The 17,925-nt window shown below is 40.0% G+C and overlaps 1 protein-coding gene and 1 non-coding gene across 5 annotated transcripts in view; one reads left to right on the plus strand and one right to left on the minus strand.

The window, feature by feature from the left end:
• vg (transcription factor vestigial) overlaps nt 1-17,925 on the minus strand; it is a 53,391-nt gene that overhangs the window by 16,452 nt on the left and 19,014 nt on the right. For 2 of the 4 annotated variants that reach the window (XM_035866024.2, XM_035866023.2), the window contains exon 2: nt 4,390-4,473. The exons of 1 other annotated variant lie outside the window; for it this stretch is intronic. In XM_035866024.2, coding sequence (XP_035721917.1) covers nt 4,390-4,473 — 84 coding nt within the window. Of the gene's footprint in view, nt 1-4,389; nt 4,474-4,620; nt 4,973-17,925 lie in introns of all 4 variants that reach the window. One more of the 4 variants, XM_085660075.1, reaches the window with a different exon arrangement.
• Nucleotides 11,125-11,206, plus strand: TRNAS-UGA (transfer RNA serine (anticodon UGA)). Its single transcript has one exon. It is a non-coding gene; the product is annotated as a tRNA-Ser (tRNA).

Genomic DNA, 17,925 nt, shown 5'->3' on the forward strand with positions numbered 1-17,925 from the left:
ACACGTACGCAATTGAGAGAGAGAGAGAGAGAGAGAGAGAGAGAGAGAGAGTCGGCCAACTATTCGACCGAGAACGAATCGTCGAAAGGTCCTTTAGCCATTTCGTTTATTGTCGATTAACATAGCGAGAGACTCGCTCTTAGTGAGTCACTGCAAGTAAGCAGCATAAGAACACTATTGTGGCGAGGACTAATGGGGAAGTCAAGTCGAGGATTCACATGATATTCGTTATATCCTACGCGAGGGTTTCTCGTTCAAGGTGTTTCACCATTACATCGATCCTGGAGATCGTTCCGAACACGATCGTAATGACCCGAGGAACCGCAGTGCTAGTACGTGCCACTTGCATACCTGCACGACGCGCGCAACACGATGATAAAAGACGCGCATTTACGGGAGCGTTTCCAACGCACGCATCCCGGCCCGTATACATTCCCAGTAGCCATTGTTGTTTCGAAGAGCTACCGCCTATAAATCTGAGAAGTCTTCGCGACGGGACGATGGGCTTCTATGATTTATCAATTGTGTCTGATCAACTTAAAACGGTGTACCGATCAGTGAAATACATATAATACATCTCATATATTTTATATCGTTTAAGTTCGTATCGTATATTCAATGTTGGCAAATCGTCAATTGTACCAGAATATTTAACAACCTTTCATATAAAAGTGTATCACGTCATATTTCTAAATAAAAGTCTCTTAATGAGACTAAAAGAATGCGTTATTTTCTTTATTTATCCACCCCATTTATCCGACCTTTTTATAAGACGAACAGCGAGCTTCATCGCTTCTTCCAGCGTTATCTTCTTCATCTATGCTAACACGGTTGGACTTTAATAAAACACCCGATCCAAGAAGCCCGTCCATTATCACGTTACGATCTTAGTCTTCTCTAAAAAAAAGTCCCATTCGTTTTATCAACAAATCGCCTATCGAGCCAAGCTATTTCCGAATCGGCATCATCCAACTTATAGAATGGACGTTTCTAAATGGCGATAGACATTGGAGGAGAACAAGAAGGTTCCTCCTGAGCAGTCGTCGCGACGCCTTGGTTCCCTTCGTTCGTCGCTGGTTGACAGGGAGCCTTTCGGCGTATATATCGAGCCAACCACGTACCCCGCCTAACCAATTACGTCCATACATCAGTGGCGGGTAGAGGCGCACGGAAATAAGCTGACGGTGATGTATGCTCGCGCTGCACACACGAGGATGAGCGGGGGTGCAGGAGTGTGCTGCTCGAAAGCTCAACGGAGACGAAGACGAAGACGAAGACGACGACGACGACGACGACGACGACGACGACGACGACGGCGAGATGTTATCATTATCTACTCTAATAAAGCCGGACTCTGCATTCCATGTGGTAGTACATCACCGCCACGATTTTCAAAGTGCCGAGATAGAAAGAGAAAGAAAAAAAGAGAGAGAGAGAGAGAGAGAAAGAGAGAGGGAGAGACAGAGAGAGAGATAGAGAGAGAGAGAGAGACAGAGAGAAAGAGATAGAGAGAAAGTTTCGTAAAGAGAACGTCGAGTGACGAGCGCTTTCCTGGCGATTTCACGGAAAGTACACTCGATCACTCGTGTCCTCCAACTCAATGACATCCTCCTCGTCGTTTCCTCATCTTCTCTTTATCCACCATTCTCGGAATCTTTCGTAGAAACTGGTCTGATCGAAGGTGTAATAGAAAAAGAGAGCTAGACTTGCTTGCAAATTTACTATTGAAAAATTATTACCAATGGAGAAAAATTAATGTTTCAAATGTCTTCGATGATAACGCTACAATAGCAAATTATCTATACGAGATGACGGAGTATACTCATGTGCAGATACAATATCGTTTGAAAATCCCGATTCAATTACATTGGATTGCATGGGGCTAAAGAAGACTCATCATTTACGAGGATAAAAGTATAAAAGAGATAAAATCGAGGATCAGCGAGCCCTCCATAGATTACCACCGGTGGAACATCTAGTGTTGCTTGGACGACAATGTGGTAATTAATCGAAGCAAGCCTGCTTCCAACAACCTCCCGTTTCCCTATCTCTCTTTTTCTCTCTTTCCATCTTTCTTTCTCTCTTACTTCTTCAAGGCGCACTGGCTTCCTTCGAAACGGTCCACGTCCTCCACTGCTAAGAAGGAGAAGGAGGTGGTGGCTGTAGCTGTGAGCGAGAGAGAATGAGAAAGAGAGAAAGAGAGAGAAAGAGAGAGAAAGAGAGAGAGAGAGAGAGAGAGAGAGAGAGAGACGGAGAAAGCTGCTCGCGGCCTTTCAAAGCATTCCAAAGCACGAGCGCCTCTTCCACTCGACCTTAGCCCACCCCACTTCCAACCCCACTCGATCCCACCACCACCGCCACCACCACCGCCGTCTCCGCGCCTCTGTCGAGTCACTTCGCGAGAGGCAAAGCCCGCGTCTTTATTTCTTTCCCTTTTGTCTTATAGATCTTTGAATCTCTGTATCGGGGTCCCACTCTTCCCGTTCCAGCCCATTAAAATACTTGATGCCTCAGCGAGGATTTGAATTTACGATTGTCTCACCGATTCGATTGCGAAAATCGAATTTGCACTTCTACCAATTACCGTGCAACGAGCGATAAAATGAAAAATAAAGAAAAAGAATTCTTAAGTCTGTAGATATACAATTTGAGTATAGTGTAAAAAAGCAATGCCATCTGAAGGAATTAAATTTGGACGATTACATTCGTCACAGGCAATCGGTGTTGATGGTGTAAAAGCGGACAGCTCACATCGATTCGAAAGGAGATCGGCGGCTTCGCGAGATCTTTCCTTCGATTCCCACATCAATTTAAGTCAAACCTGTAAGAGGGAGATCTTCGTCAATCCACTCTCTATCTCACTGTCTCCTTCTTTCGTGTCCACCTTCGTGGAACAGTAGCCCGAAGGGGAGGAAAAAGATTCGAAAGACCGAAGAAAGAAAGAACGAACAGAGAAAAGAAGAAGAAGAAGAGAAGGAGAAAAAGAGGGAGAAGAGATTTAACTGTGGAGAGGGTATAGAAACGTAGGGAGACGGTAACAAGCTACCATACAGCCACGGGGTATCTCGCAATTTGTTTGCCGGACACGACCATTCGTCGACACGATTCTCCTATCTTCCACGAAGATGAGAGAAGTCCGCGTCCTCTCGCTCTCGCACTCTCAAAGCCTTGGATTACGACTATCGATAAGGTACCGCTGAACGAGTTCCCTTTAGTTAAGTTTAGTTCATTAGCAAACCCGCCAGGTGGACGATGGAACGATTCCCCCATCCGTTCGACAAATTACAACGAGATCGTCTCCACCCCTTTCAATTCCCACTCCTCCTCTCTTCACCAAAGTGCACCTTCGTCTCTTGGAACTTTAAGATCCTTCAAGGATCTTCTCAGAATCTCTATTTGACGTATTCTTATTATTAAAATTTCATATTACGTTATCTGTAGATCTTATATTTATATTTTATTTCACGAACTGTTAATTAAATGTTAATTAATGCATTAAATGAGAAAAAGTTGAAACACCTTTTAAAGATCAGCATGTTGCGATCAAATAGAAAAACTTCATGTTCTTCTATCATTGTGCTCGTTGATAAAAATTATAAGAGACATCAAAAATAATTCAGTGAGGAATTTCAAGCTCGTGTAGATTATAGCAGACGGTTAGATGCTATCGATAGACTCCCAGGTATTTTCTCCTAAAAGTGGAAGCGATTAATGAACCTTCTCGCGCCGGTATTAACTACTCCTTTACAAACGTATGGATATAGGCTTTATTTTATAGGAACGTTTAAGCTCTAGCGCGCGTCAACAGATGACTAAACGGTGCACCGCCCGCCGATAACGATACGCATCGGTAAAAAGAGAAGGGAGAGAAAAAAGATGGAACAGGTTGGTTTCGTGTAAACTCACGCGGCGAGTAGAAAAGAACAGAGGAAAAGAGAGGGAGAGGCTTTTGAGTAATATCGCCGACTCTTTATATAAATGTATAAACATATCCAAGAGCACGTTTGACTTAGTTTATCTCCTTGTTATGGAACCATAGGATATGTCTAAGTGATCAACAAGTCAATGCATTATTTAATCTTTCTTGTTAACGCAAATATTCATTTCTTTCAAAAACTTTTCTACATCCTATGTATCCTTTTTCCTTTTGAACAACTTTAACGTTTATCCACACAAAATTCGATTTTAATGAGCTAATCAACGAACGCAAGATTACAGGATCTTAATGGATTCATCGTTATTGAAGTTTATAATAATTATTACTTTAGAAATGCCGAAAATTAGCTACCGGAAAGATTTTACCAGTTAAATGTTAAGTGGTGTAGTGTGTTAATGAGCTAACTTCGTGGGAATTGTAGTCTGTAGATTCGCCAGAGAATCTCCTCTTACCTTATTCGATATTGTCTCTTCGAAGTCGGTCATCCCTGGAAAGGGACTAGTAAGTTGATTCTTCGAAGTTTCTCTCAGAGGACACTAAGATAAAGAGAAAGAGAAGAGGTGAGGCTAAAGGCTGACTAAAAAGCCGGCACGGGACCGTCGAGATAGCGGGTCGAGAAAGCGTCTTTAGTGTCCGTTATCAGACCTGATCCGATACGGTCACCAATAACTTGAGCTACCTACCGCAGAGCCCGTAGTAAAGGTTATCCTTGTCGGAGCTACCGGTCGAGACCATTACGAACTTATTACTATGTACCTTCCCTCCGACGCTTATTGAAAGTTCGCGCTCGGCAATAGTTGTCCAATAAAAACTCTCGCTTTACGTTCATCGTTGTAATGCCGGTACCGCGAGACCGAGCACAGACCGACATGCATAACTTAATGCACTTTATCGGAAGCCTGTTTCTTTCCCTCTCTCCTTCTTGTCCTCTCTTGGACCACCTGTCGTTTCGATGACTTTCTGTCGGATTTCTTCTAATAGGGTTGTTCAATAATATGATGCCGTGGAATATTAGTTGAGAGCCATTTCTATATGCTTCGTAAAAATTATGAAAATAAATTTGTTTTTATTATATTTCAAATGGTAGAAGGAAAATATAAAAAAATCCTTTGAAAAGATTAGTTTTATTACCTGACTGACCGGAGGAAAATTCTGAAACGAACAATTTTCTTAAAGAACCTTGATCCAGTTAAGGCTCTCTAGTTGATATTGAAAAAAAAAAAAAAGAAGTAATACCAACTGGAATCATTTTCATTCGTTTCAAACCTTTAATTGATCTTTTAAGGTAGAAATCATCTGATTTTTACACTTCGAAAGTCCATTCTCGTATTTTGCTTAATTGTGCACTAATTGGCCTGCTAATTATAATCTCCCGAAAATCTTGTCTTCGAGCGTAATGTCTTGTTATTTAACATCGAATATCCTTCGATAGTTTGGACATTTTTCGTTAAGCAAATCGCGAAAGTAGATAATAATTAAAACATAGAGCAATCACGCGAAACGCTTCGTTTCCTTATGAGCAGTGCGCGATATATGCATTCCTACTTGACATTTCATTGCATCAAATAGCACTCGAACCACTCTAAGAATTCCATGAATGTCTACCATCGGTCTGAACAGGTCGACACGCGTGATTTTCTGCGAAGATCGCGGCGGTCCATCGTTATCGCAATTTTTTACGCTCGACCTCTTGACTCCGATCGACGGCTTTATCGTCTTTGTCTGATAATAGCTCTGATATTCAGCCGATTAGTGATTTCATCGCGAATCATTCTTTTAACGCTTTATCATTTCGTACTTTCTAATGGAATTTAGCCGCAAAACTTTTTTAATAGAAGGTTGAAGCTTTCACGATTGCGAATTTAAAGTCTTTCCTTTTTTTTTTTTTTTTTTTTTTGCAAGATTCGCAATACTAAAAGATTCAGGTCGATCATGGGATTAAAAATCAAAATGAAATGCAATGTGCGACACCGTAGCACGGAAATTTTTTCCTCGACTGAATGAAAAACTTATGATTCATTACGAAGAAACCGAGGTTAGATCTAAAACCGCAATCCTCTCTTTTCCCTCTCTTTCTTTCTTTCTCTTTCTTGGACGGAGGTCGCGATTCAATAAATATTGATCGGTCGACCGATCGCGAGGCTACTGTCAAGCGACATCAACTTGACTTTTCTCGCATAACTCGAAGACCTTTCCACAGCGCACGAGTGTGCTAGACTCGATAAGTTTTTTTTTTCGTGGCTAACAGTATCGCGTTGCCCTCGTTGCAAGAGCTATCGAGGACATGTCCGTTCCTTTTGAATGCAGCGAGGTCTCCTTATTACGGGAAGTACTGAAAAGATCGTTTTCCAACTTGAACAGAGATGAACGAGAGGTCGAGAAGAGTTCAGACAAAGCAAGAACAAATGACCGAGATTATGAAATGTTTGACGCATATCTGCAATAGGACTAATTGTTGATTGAATCCTTTGTATGATTAATCATCGTCCAATCAATTAAATAACATTTTTAGGACAAAAATAAAATGGTTATTTCAATAGCTATTTGATCAACAATTTAACAAAGTACAATAAACTTTTCAGAAATATATTCGGAAAAATAGATAGATAAACTCCATGAAATGGCGCCGGTTGATCGAATGGAATGCGATTGAGAGAAAACAAAGACCATACGAAGAGTAGCAGCAACGACAACAGCAGCAGTAGCCCTTTTAGCGCGTGTCGCAAAGAATGGCGCTCCTAGACTAAAAACGGAACAGCGCCAAGGAATGCAACGTTGCAGCACACCTTGCTTGCTCTCGAACACAAGAGAATCGTTCGAGCGCGCGCGCGCGCGCGAGCACGCGATCGAGAGAAGACGACATAGTCGGCCGTGCGTGAGATATGGCATCGTCGTACCGATAATTGTCGTACATCCCAACAATGCCGTGACAATTCCACTGTTGTCGTGCGACTTTGCGTCTTCAAAGAATGACGTGTCATTTTTCTTCCTTGTTCGTGGTACGACCCTGATAAAATTAAACCTGTTCGATGTATCTTCAAAAAATGAATTATCCTTTCTAAGTTCATTTGAAAATTATGAGATTTTTAATTTAAAACTTGGTATCAATAATCCATATAACTTCAACAAATTTGGAGAGAGTGAGATGGGCAAAAAAGATCGATCGTTTTAAAAAAATTTTAAAAGCATTACGAGGAATGTGAATGAAGATAGTATACTGTCTCGTCTACGTCGTGATTATTTACTCATTGTCAAGTCTATGCCGATCGTTGTTTCATTCGAAGGATGGTCCTCGAGGAATACGAAATAGCAAAGATCGTTTTGCACGGAAGACACTTTGCTACTTCAGCGATTAATGGCGTCCTCTTGGCGACCGTAAATAACAATAAACCAGTTCAGTGGAAGCTGTGTATCTTTGCTAAGCTTCGTCGCGTGGCTTCCGCGATTCTGAGAAGCATTCGAGGCTGTTTCACCTCGTCAACGCGTGTGACGAGCGGCGATTAATTTTCGCGGACACAAATCACAAGTGTCGATACGATCTCGAGCTGAAGAATCGAATCGAGAGCTCTTGAAGAGAAGAAGGAGGAGATGCTCGAGGATAGATTCCCATTGGCGTCGCATGTCTTCCGAAAATTTACACTTATATTTTTCCCAAAGTATAAAATAGTAACGAAAAAAAAGAACTATTATATGAAAGATACAATCGTCTCATTTATTAATCATCCTTCAATGAATTTTGATCATCCAAAGTCATTTGATACAATAGTTAATAAATTACACATTTCTCCAATTTTAATTTTATCGAAATATCAGAAGATCACTCAGCTAAATCCAACAAATAATTTTTCAATTTTGTGAAGTGCTGCGCTCATGGAGATGGAAATAGGTCTGTAAAAAAAAAGAAAGGAGAATAAAAAAGAGAAATAGAGAGAAAGAGAGAGAGAGAGAGAGAGAGAGAGAGAGAGAGAGAGAGAAAGAGAGAGGCGCCTCTTTGACGAGCGTAGAGTGGCGTAGAGCGGAGAGAAGTTACGCGTCTCGATGGAAACTGGCTCTCTCGAAGGAAAACCTTATTCAATTCAATTCTAATGTGTCGGTGGTACCGGAGGCGAATAGCATTGCATTCGAGATCGCGGCTACCTTTCCATCCGTCCGTCGATCCACTAGGAGGAGAGCTGGTACGGCGGTAAACCATTCGCCGTTGGTTTCACAATCGTCCAAATGATGAGAGTATTCTCACCACGTTTCCGCGACAACGGGTATTACGGATCTTCAAAGGAACAGTCCGACATCGGTGAGCCGAGTCTGCCATCGTTAATATAAATTACACCCACCATGCCTGTTGTCTCTGATACTCTTATACGCACACATAGTTCCTATGCGTTTGCGAGCACGTTTATAGGTAGGATCTAAACGTTTTGCTCGTCAAAGGAAGAAGGAAGACAAGAGGATAGTGAAACATCGAAGACTTTGAGACGCCTTGCCATATTAGTGAGGAGAGATACCAAGGAATGTCTATAATTTTACGAGCGTCTTTAATATGCGTTTAGCTTCCGCCGCCATCGCCTTGCCAAGAACTTTGTCGTTGTCGGTAGCTTCAAGATGCAACCTTCTATTCTTTGATAAAAAAAACATATCCAGCTTGGTATGCCTCTTTCTACGACATTTTCTACTTAACCTTTGAACCTACACATTCGACCGAGTCAGGTGCATTCCACCTGCCGATGTGATCGTTTGCAAAAAGCTCCTACCGTTGAATTGCCCGATCCATCATTTTCCCTCATATTACAAACGAATCTGCAATGAATGACTGAAAGAATTGTTGGATATATGCTAACCTAATTCAACGCAATGAGTTAAGCGTTATGGATTTTAAAGTTATGGCATATTTTATTACAGGCTAATCTAAACATGAAGGAATTACACGACATAATATAAAAATATGACTGTATGTTTGTACAGTACATATGTATGTTCACACAGTATGTTTGTACAGTATATATATACGTATGTTTGTACAATATGTGTATATCTGTTTCTACATTATACGTATATTTCTTTACTCATGTATACTGCTTTTAATCATTTTTCTATCTTTATCATTAATTACAACGGATCGAAAGTTGGTAAAATAATCAAGATTCGTAATTACCAGAGAAAGGAAATTAATGCGATTACAACCAGTCGGCCATACTTTGTCGATTATGCACTTAAATGGGAACTCGGGAAGTCGCATAGGCTAGTAAAAAGCGCGGCCCTTCACCTGTCACTTAAAACGAGTCGAGTCGCTTTCGCGTTCCATACTCGTTCTGCACCTTGAGTAATAATAAATATTCCTTCCTTCCGAGTGCGGACAGCGGATCGTGAAATCAGAAAATTCACCTGGACAAGAGTCGACGATGGAGCTGATCCTTGGCACCTGCGGACTTCGACTTCTTTCAAAATCGTTTGTATTATTCTTAACGATATTCTTATACAAACAATAATATATTAAAGAAGTTATTACAACTAATAAAAGTTAAATGGAAAAAATCTTTAAAAATGAATAAGCTATCCTGATCAATGTTACATTCGAAGAGGAAATGTTCGGAATGAACAGAAGGATTATTTAAAAATAAAAATATTCGTTCTAGAGAAGAGAGTCTTAGGTTGCTAGCATGGTTCAGTTGGTCGTGAGACGAGAAGAACGAAGACAACACTGGCAGCAGCCAATGACTCAAAGCTCCACTCGGAGACTGTCGATTCGTCACTGTCAGCTGGCGCAATGTCACGAGCGACCGAGATGGAGGCGGACGATTATGAGAGTGAAAAATGATCCGCGAAAAGCTGTTGCATTCCTTTCGTTTATTCCCTCCGGAGGGATACGTACTCGTGGTGGGATCCTGTCTTCTCGATTCTACGATGCTTCGGAAAACAATGGATTGAGGCAGCACCCTTTTTTACGAAGGGCACCATCAGGATGGACATTTGCTACTTGGAGATATGCAAATTAACGTAACAAGATAAAATCTAAGATCTCCAGATAGTTTTCTTATTTTCCGATATAGAGATCCGCAGACTTTATCCATCTTCGTTAGCTACTGTCTTTTTCGCGTTAAAGATGTTACATTGTCGCGCATGCATGCATGCATGCAACTGCAATTAGGATATCGAATTAAAGAATAACGACGACAAAACATGTTCGTTTTACTCGACATAAAGTGGCAATTAACGAGCTCCTTCTGAACATACAATTTTTGCAGCGATCCACACGAGTCGATAAATTGATGGAATTTACGGAACCGACGGCGCATAACTCAAAACATGAAAACATTTAATTATCCGGTGTCATAGCGACCAATCATTTTTTTTTTTCTTCACTTACCGATCGCAAGTAGTAATCGGGTTATTAATCAAGTTGAAAACGACGAGGAGCGCATAAAACGGTCACTTTCGCCTTATTAATGCGACGTTCATGTCAAACGCTTTTGAAAGCTTCAATGTCGCTGGCCGTTCATTGTTAATTAACACTTTAATTAACACAGAGAATCGCGACGTGCTGATCGATCCGACTTATTCTTTATTTCTCTTTCTCTTTCTTCCTCGTGAAATCATTCGATTTATTGACGCCAAAGGAAGTCTCTTCTAAAGGTAAACTTCGTGTATGAAAGCTGACATTGCTCTTTTTAACGATCGTAATTAAAGAATTAAACGATGGCTCAATTATCGTTAATGCGGTCGCATATATATATAACCAACTCGATCATGACACATAGAAACGCCAAGATAGCAGAATAGAAAGAGCCAACCGAAGAAAGAAAAGAAAAGGATTTCTAATTAATTCGCAGTTCATTCGTTAAGATCCGGAAGTACGACCCTATTTGTGAACTCTTGGTATAATTGTCTTAGTTCGAACCGTTTCCCTGGCTAATTGAAATTCTTATCCAAGTAGTCGTACCTTCGCGCCACCGAGAGAAAGAGACCCGAGACTAGAGTTCGCTAATTAATCGATAATTAACCCGTCGAAGACCGCACACATATGTATTTGACTTGTTTGATACAAGAATGGTAACTGTGGATTTGTAAAGACTCAGGGAAAGTATACGAAAATCGTTAAATCACGTTTCTATGCTAATGATAAAAAAAAAAAAATAAAACACTAAAAATAGAATTGTAACCTTATTAAGATACTAAGTCAAAAGCAAAAAACAGCTGCGGTGTCCGAGCGGTTAAGGAGATGGACTTGAAATCCATTGGGTTCTACCCGCACAGGTTCGAATCCTGTCCGCAGCGAATATTTTTTTTTTTATTTTTTTTTTAAAGATCTTATATTTTGCCATAATTCAACATCGTACATAACCTACTTTTTTAAAAACATTTCATTATATAAATTGTTATTAATTATTGAGCTACTATCAACTTCGCGAAATGTTTTATTACTTGTTACTTACAAGTAACATTATATCTTATCTTTCCGATAAGAGTCGGCGAGTTTCAAAGAGATTGAAAAAAAGAAGTTCATAAATAGTTAAACGCGTAACAACAAAAATAACATTGTTTTATGAAAGGGAATGATTGAAAAAAAAAATAAATAAAAAATAGTTATCTCCGCTGTGAAATATAATAATCGATGACTACGGAAGTCAAAACATTTCTATTTGATAATTTATACTCTATTTTTAATTTATACTCAAATAACAATAATAATACGAATACACAACAGTAAAAAGGCAATACACTCGGTAAAAGACAATGTGGCGTTGGCGGCAGCGTCGGAGATCATTTCATACAAATTCTTAGCCAACATCGTTTCTGCCCTTTCGCATTTCTTTCATGTTGTGTTTCTCTCTTTCTCTTTTTCCTCTTGCTCCACCCACCAGTCTCTCTTTTCCGCGTCCATTTCTAGCGTCTAGACGCGTAATTGATGAAACAAAAGGGGCAGCAATTACGAGTCACAATTACGCCAGCTAGGCTTTGCCCTGCTCAGCTCCGCTCGGCTCCTGACCCGTATGCGAGAACGAACATGGCGGCTATATGCTCTTTCCTCCACGCTCGACTCGAGTCAGACTTTTTGATGAAATTATTTCCGCGAGGAGAAGCATAAGGCAGCCAGAAAGGAGAAGTTCGCGAGATTGAAAGCAGCACGATGCCGGAAGTACTGCACGATTTGCTTTTGACTGATGGTGATACTCTTCCTCCACTTATTTTTTTTTTTTTTCCTTTGACATGTTTCGAACGGTTCTACGCTTCTCGATAAAGAAACAACTTAATATCTTCACGTATTTTTCTAACTAATTATTTGAAAATCGTGGAACAACTGTGCTGGTATGTTATTCACAGCTGCGTGACCATATAAATCTTGAATACATTTGATACGCTATATTCCGTGCATACTTTTAAACGCTCATAAATCCGTATAGTTAAATAAAAAATTTTTGCAAACATGGGATAGGACGAAAAACCTACTTCACTGGCAATGAATCCAGCGATTCGAGAAAAATCCGTGCGTAACGCGAGTTGGCATAAGTTATCAACGTACCGTGGCTTTTGCATAAGCGCTAAGAGATTCAACTTACGATTGTACCATACGTCTCCATTTTTTTTTTTTTCTTTTCAAATGCTCGTAAAGAAGTCAAGAAGGGATGGAAGGTCATGCCAGGTGCAGCTGTCCATTGTATTGCCGTTGACGAATGTGCAGCAACGATGATCAGCCAAGAGCAGTAAAACGATGAAAAAGAAAAAGAAGAGATATCGAATCATCGAGGCAAATCGACGTGCAAATAAGCCACAACTCTTGACTTTAATCGTTCTCGTTCTGGCATCGAAGATCGCGTTAGCAGCGCGAGAAGGACTAACATAAAAAAGGTTTACGACTTCCATTTTCCTCCATACGTAATCATCAAGGCGGAAAACGTTTTTTCTCCATGTTTCCACACACAGTGATAGTGTTAATCCTGTTTAAGCTTCTTGCTACACCTATCTCATATTTATTTTTTGTCACATAATCAAATTTTTTATCGCACAAAATTTAATCAGCCTGCAATAAATATCGAAAATTATGCAGAGATGGGTTAAAGGCATGGATGAATTTTATTTTTGTTCCATTGATCTATTATTAAGAATAGATTATCCCTCACCTTTTAAATTGAATGAAAGACAAAATGAATCTTACTTTAAGAGAAGGAACGAGGATCTTTACTCTAAGGAACACTCTAAACGTTTTTACCGCAATCTTTGCGTTCGCAAGTTAGCCCCCCCATCAGCAGAGAGGCTTTTCATCGCCTGAATATCGAAGAATTTGTCGCTCGGCTGAAGGCAAGTCGAGCGAGAAGACATCAAAGGATTCCATCCATCCCATACCATCTTCTCCTCTTCCTCCTTTCTTCGCTTCGTCTTCGACGCCACCCTCCAACGTAATAATCATTTATTATCCTGGACGAGTAATAACGAGTACGCCTTGATATTATGAAGTTGCGGAAATTAGGGCTTTGTTTAAAAATTAGCTCACCCTTCCTCCGCTCCTTGCTTCTCATAAACTTTGCCGTATCTACTGCTCTAACTTTCGAGGAGTTCACGTAAAAAACTCCAGGTCGCTAATGTACCCTAATCATATTCTAGAATATCAGCAAAATTTTATTTCCATTAAAAGGGTAATCAAAATTGAAGATATTTTTAGATGTTCATAGACTTCTCAAATTTGATTTCAAGTATCGATTTCAAGTATTATTTTAGGGATAATATATATAGATCTGGATCAAAATCATAAATGTCGTATTTAAATCTGCTTTATCTTATCCAATTTGTATATGCAATTCAATTCGATGAGCATACACGAAAAGAACTATAAATATGTTAAATGAAAAAGCTTATGTAATTGATATAATCGAATTTTTTTTTTTTACAAAATTCATTTCCATAAAAAACAGAAGGCTCAAAGAGATAATAGGTGGTCAGGCATAAATCGATGAAAGTAAAATTCGCGAAGGAATCGTTGCACCGCGCACATTCTTCGCGGACATGGAGACGAGAAGCTTTAATCGTCGGAGGGGCGAAGTCTCGTGCCAAGTCGCCCGATGCAAAGAGAACTCGCGTTTGCAAAACTCGTCAATGAAATAACTGTGCGCCCTGACTGCGAGACGCGCGAAATTGATGAAACTATGCACGATCCGCGAATTCTTCGAGAGTTTGGACGGCACGGACCGGTCGCCTTCGAAGTAAAGAGCGAGAGAGAACGAGATATGAAGAGAGAAAGAGAGAAAGAGAGAAAGAGGAGAGCAGTATCCGTCGCGCGATTCACGCAGCTTGGAACCGAGAACGAGAGCGAGCGACGAGTCGCGACGAGGGAATCGGTCTTATTAATGAGGAGACATTCTCAACGGGTTTCGGATCTTTGCTTGCCACGAGATATGCGATCCACGCTACGTGTACGCGAAAACCACGAAGAATTCGCCGATATGCGAGAAAGAGAGAGAGAGAGAGAGAGAGGGAGAGAGAGAGAGAATGCGTATCAACGCCGAGAGTACCCGCTCGTGCGACTCAATGAAAAACAGATGGCGAGTCAGCAGTAATAAGAGAGAGAGAGAGAGAGAGAGAGAGAGAGAGAGAGAGAGAAAGATGAAGGTAGAAAGAGAGAGGCAGCGCACTTTTTCACGGCTCCCTTTGATCATTACAAACATGTCCTCGGACTTTTCTGTCGATCATCGAATTTCCCCATTTTTTATAGACTTCCTCATAAACGATCCAGGATTATAAGCTTGATGCAATAACTCAGAAACTTCATATCTTAATGAGACATTATAGTTCAAGTTAGTTAATTTTTACGATCTGATAAATATTCATATAACAATATAATTATCATTTTAATATCATATTTGTTTGGTACAAACTCTTAAGGGATATATAGATTAGAGCAAAGTGTTCTCTATATTAGTTCACTTTACGCCGAGATTAGATCGAATTAAGTCTAGGTGCTAGGTTGCTTAGATTATTAGGGTTGTTCTCAAGACGCCGAATCTTCCGGATTCGAGAGTTTCCCTTTGACTCCTACCTAATCTCTCACGCTTCTTGCGTACACGGTGCGTGCTATTCATTAAGATGCCTTCGGATCGAATTTTAACGTCGTGAGTTAATCATCCCTTGAGAGATCGAAGTTTGCCAGAGTTTTATCGGAGACTTACGTTGTAGAAATTCCATGGACAGCTGCGGTTATAAACATTTACGATTTGTGCAAGTGATCGATAGTGATCGGCATGATCGCAATGTCCTTTGGGAAAAATTGATTGCAAACTATGTACGACTTGTTACGCTTCAACAATTCTTGATTTTTTTTCCGTATCACGATATTTTCTTATCTTTCAAATAAGATGGAAAACTTTGAGGAGAGTTCGCAAAGTAAAATTCACATACCTTCGTCGAAAGTCTCACGAAAAAGCGAGAAGAAGAGACAAAGGGGTGGTGTGGATCGTCCTTCGAAAAGACCCGCTGAGCGAAGATGGTAGGATAAGAGGATATAAATGGATCCCGCAAAGGTCTCAGGGCAAATATAGACTAGCGTGTTAGCAAAAGGTACTGGGCCTTAAATGGGACCGAATGGCACCGGTATGGAAATGCGATCGGCTTTTAAACGTCGAACCGTGGTCAGCTATGTTAATTCCATACGTGTTACTCGAGGTGTAACTTCTGTTTATCTCTAAATCTACCCAATGTACTTTAACGAACATTTCGGACCACCTAAGTTTTAGCGATCGTTCACCAAACCGAGTACCTTTTTTACCTACCACACTTTTCTATAAAAGTATCTACCCTTATATGTACTTAATATAAAAATATATTTCATTATCTGAAAACGTGGACTATTTTCTGATGTTTCTTCCTTGGCTCGTGATCTTGGTGTACGAAAAGAGATATCATTTTACAGCCGATGAATCATTCTGACAGTACGTGGACCACGATTTCTGGTATTCAAAGGAGGCGTTAAGTGATTAAACGCGTGCTTGTCATCGGTGACATTAACATATTACGCGGCCAGTAGTCGAGGGTTAATGACTTGTATCCTGACTGTTCTTGCCGCGAAAAAAATCTTATGCCTATGTACCCATATACACATACGACAGTTTCTTCAACACAGTTTCATTCTAACTAACGTATAGCTAATTATAAAAGAAAAATCTTTTTATGAAGCAACTTTTAGCATCTTTTTTTTTTGGCTTTTTGTTAATACTTACTAGTGAAACTTGTCAATTCAATAATATATTAAATATCTATTCGTACAATAAAAAAGAAAATAAACGAAAAGGAAGGGCTATTAGTTACTAAGTACAAATTCTTCTCTATACTATTAGGAGTTCTCTATGCCGCGCTAGTTTTTGTCATGTGTAGGAACTAATCGTCTAACTTTCGAACCGGACGTGTGACTTTCGTGCTTCCGACCAAGCCAGAAGTAATTACTTAGCGCGTTACATTGCTCCCCAAGTACGATCGAATCGTCGGAAGATAGTATGCTTCGCCGAGCAAACCGGAGAGACTCATCGTTTTCACGATTCAACCTCGTAAATTCTTGCCAAGCGACTCGAGCAGTAGTTACTACGACCGTTCGTTATCCACCGATATTTCGGCTTGGAAGTTAATTAACGAAGTCTACTTCGGATAAGTTATTTCATCTTTCTAATCAAAAGTTACTTTACTAACTTGAAAGTCGATGATGGTGGCTCGTTATTTCTTGCCTCTATGACTTTCAATTACGATATCACACTTTGAATAACTTTAAATATTATTTCAAGGTAAGAAAGGTACATCAATTTGATAACAAAATAAGGAATTAAACGTCCATATCGATTTGTAACTATTATAGCAAAAGTATTTGCGAAGAACAACTTGAAAGACATGACATTCGGCATGCTAACGCGGGAAATCTAAGAAAAAGAAACATCAGGGACTAGTAGTAAGTAGTGACCAGCAGCCGCCCGCAAAAGGCCACTCTCGTTATGGCTTGGCATCATAGTAAAGAGAGTCGAAGACCTCTTCGCCGTCATAAAATACGGCTTTACTATCGTAAAGCACTCGGCACGTAGTTACACCGGCTTACAAATGACTCTCTTAATGTTCTCTGGCCGGTGTATATATTTTACAAGGACTCTTCACTCTTCCCCATAACTTATACTTTCTGCGCGGGCTTCCGTAGGAGTGCAAGAAAAAGAAGAATCGCGGTGGATCCGTTTTCCATCTTAACTCGATGTCTACTCTGTTACTGCGATGATCTTTCTTCGTGGATCAGTATAAAGCTCAACCGCGTGCCGCATCCTACCAAACGATATTAGAAACCTATCTCTGTGAGGATCCCGTGAATAATCATACGACGTTATAGGATTTGAATTCCGTGCAAGTTCATTGGATTATAAACAAAATTTGGTATATCGAAAAATGAAGGAGTTAAAAAATCATTGATTGTGTAACGAGTATTTCGTTGGGTCAGTGAACTCAATAAATTACATCTATTATGAATATTGATTAATTATAATCAATAATTCTTTAATCATAACTGCGACTATTTATAATATCTGTTTTATAATTAAAATCAAATACTTTCATTCCATTTAAGTAGTCACGATTATTCTACTTTAATTAATTATGTACTTCTTACTATGGTACTTGAAAGAAGTAAAAACGATTTCTAGAAGTCTGATTCTCAGTAAGCTCAGCTTGTATGTCTCTCTAGATTCTCGTTGATTCACGGATGAAGATAATTCGATTCTACGTTGAAATCCGGGAACGAACAGAGAATCAGTCAAGCGGGCCACTGACTTTCTCGCATATAAATATAGAGACGTCGTCGTCGAGGCTACTCCTCTTCGTCGAGCAAAGAATTCGCCAGGCATTGTGCTTTAAAACAGAACCTAAACCACGTGACTCCGTGTACTTTTTGGTTCTGTGTCATTAGCGGTATCTTTAAACTTCTTACAAAGCTTTTCAACAGTATACTTATATCTGCGTTTCGGTAACAAGTCTTTTGCAGG

Source organism: Vespa mandarinia, chromosome 11 (assembly GCF_050613455.1).
Source record: "Vespa mandarinia isolate Hongniang chromosome 11, ASM5061345v1, whole genome shotgun sequence".
In the NCBI taxonomy this organism is placed as follows: domain Eukaryota; kingdom Metazoa; phylum Arthropoda; class Insecta; order Hymenoptera; family Vespidae; genus Vespa; species Vespa mandarinia.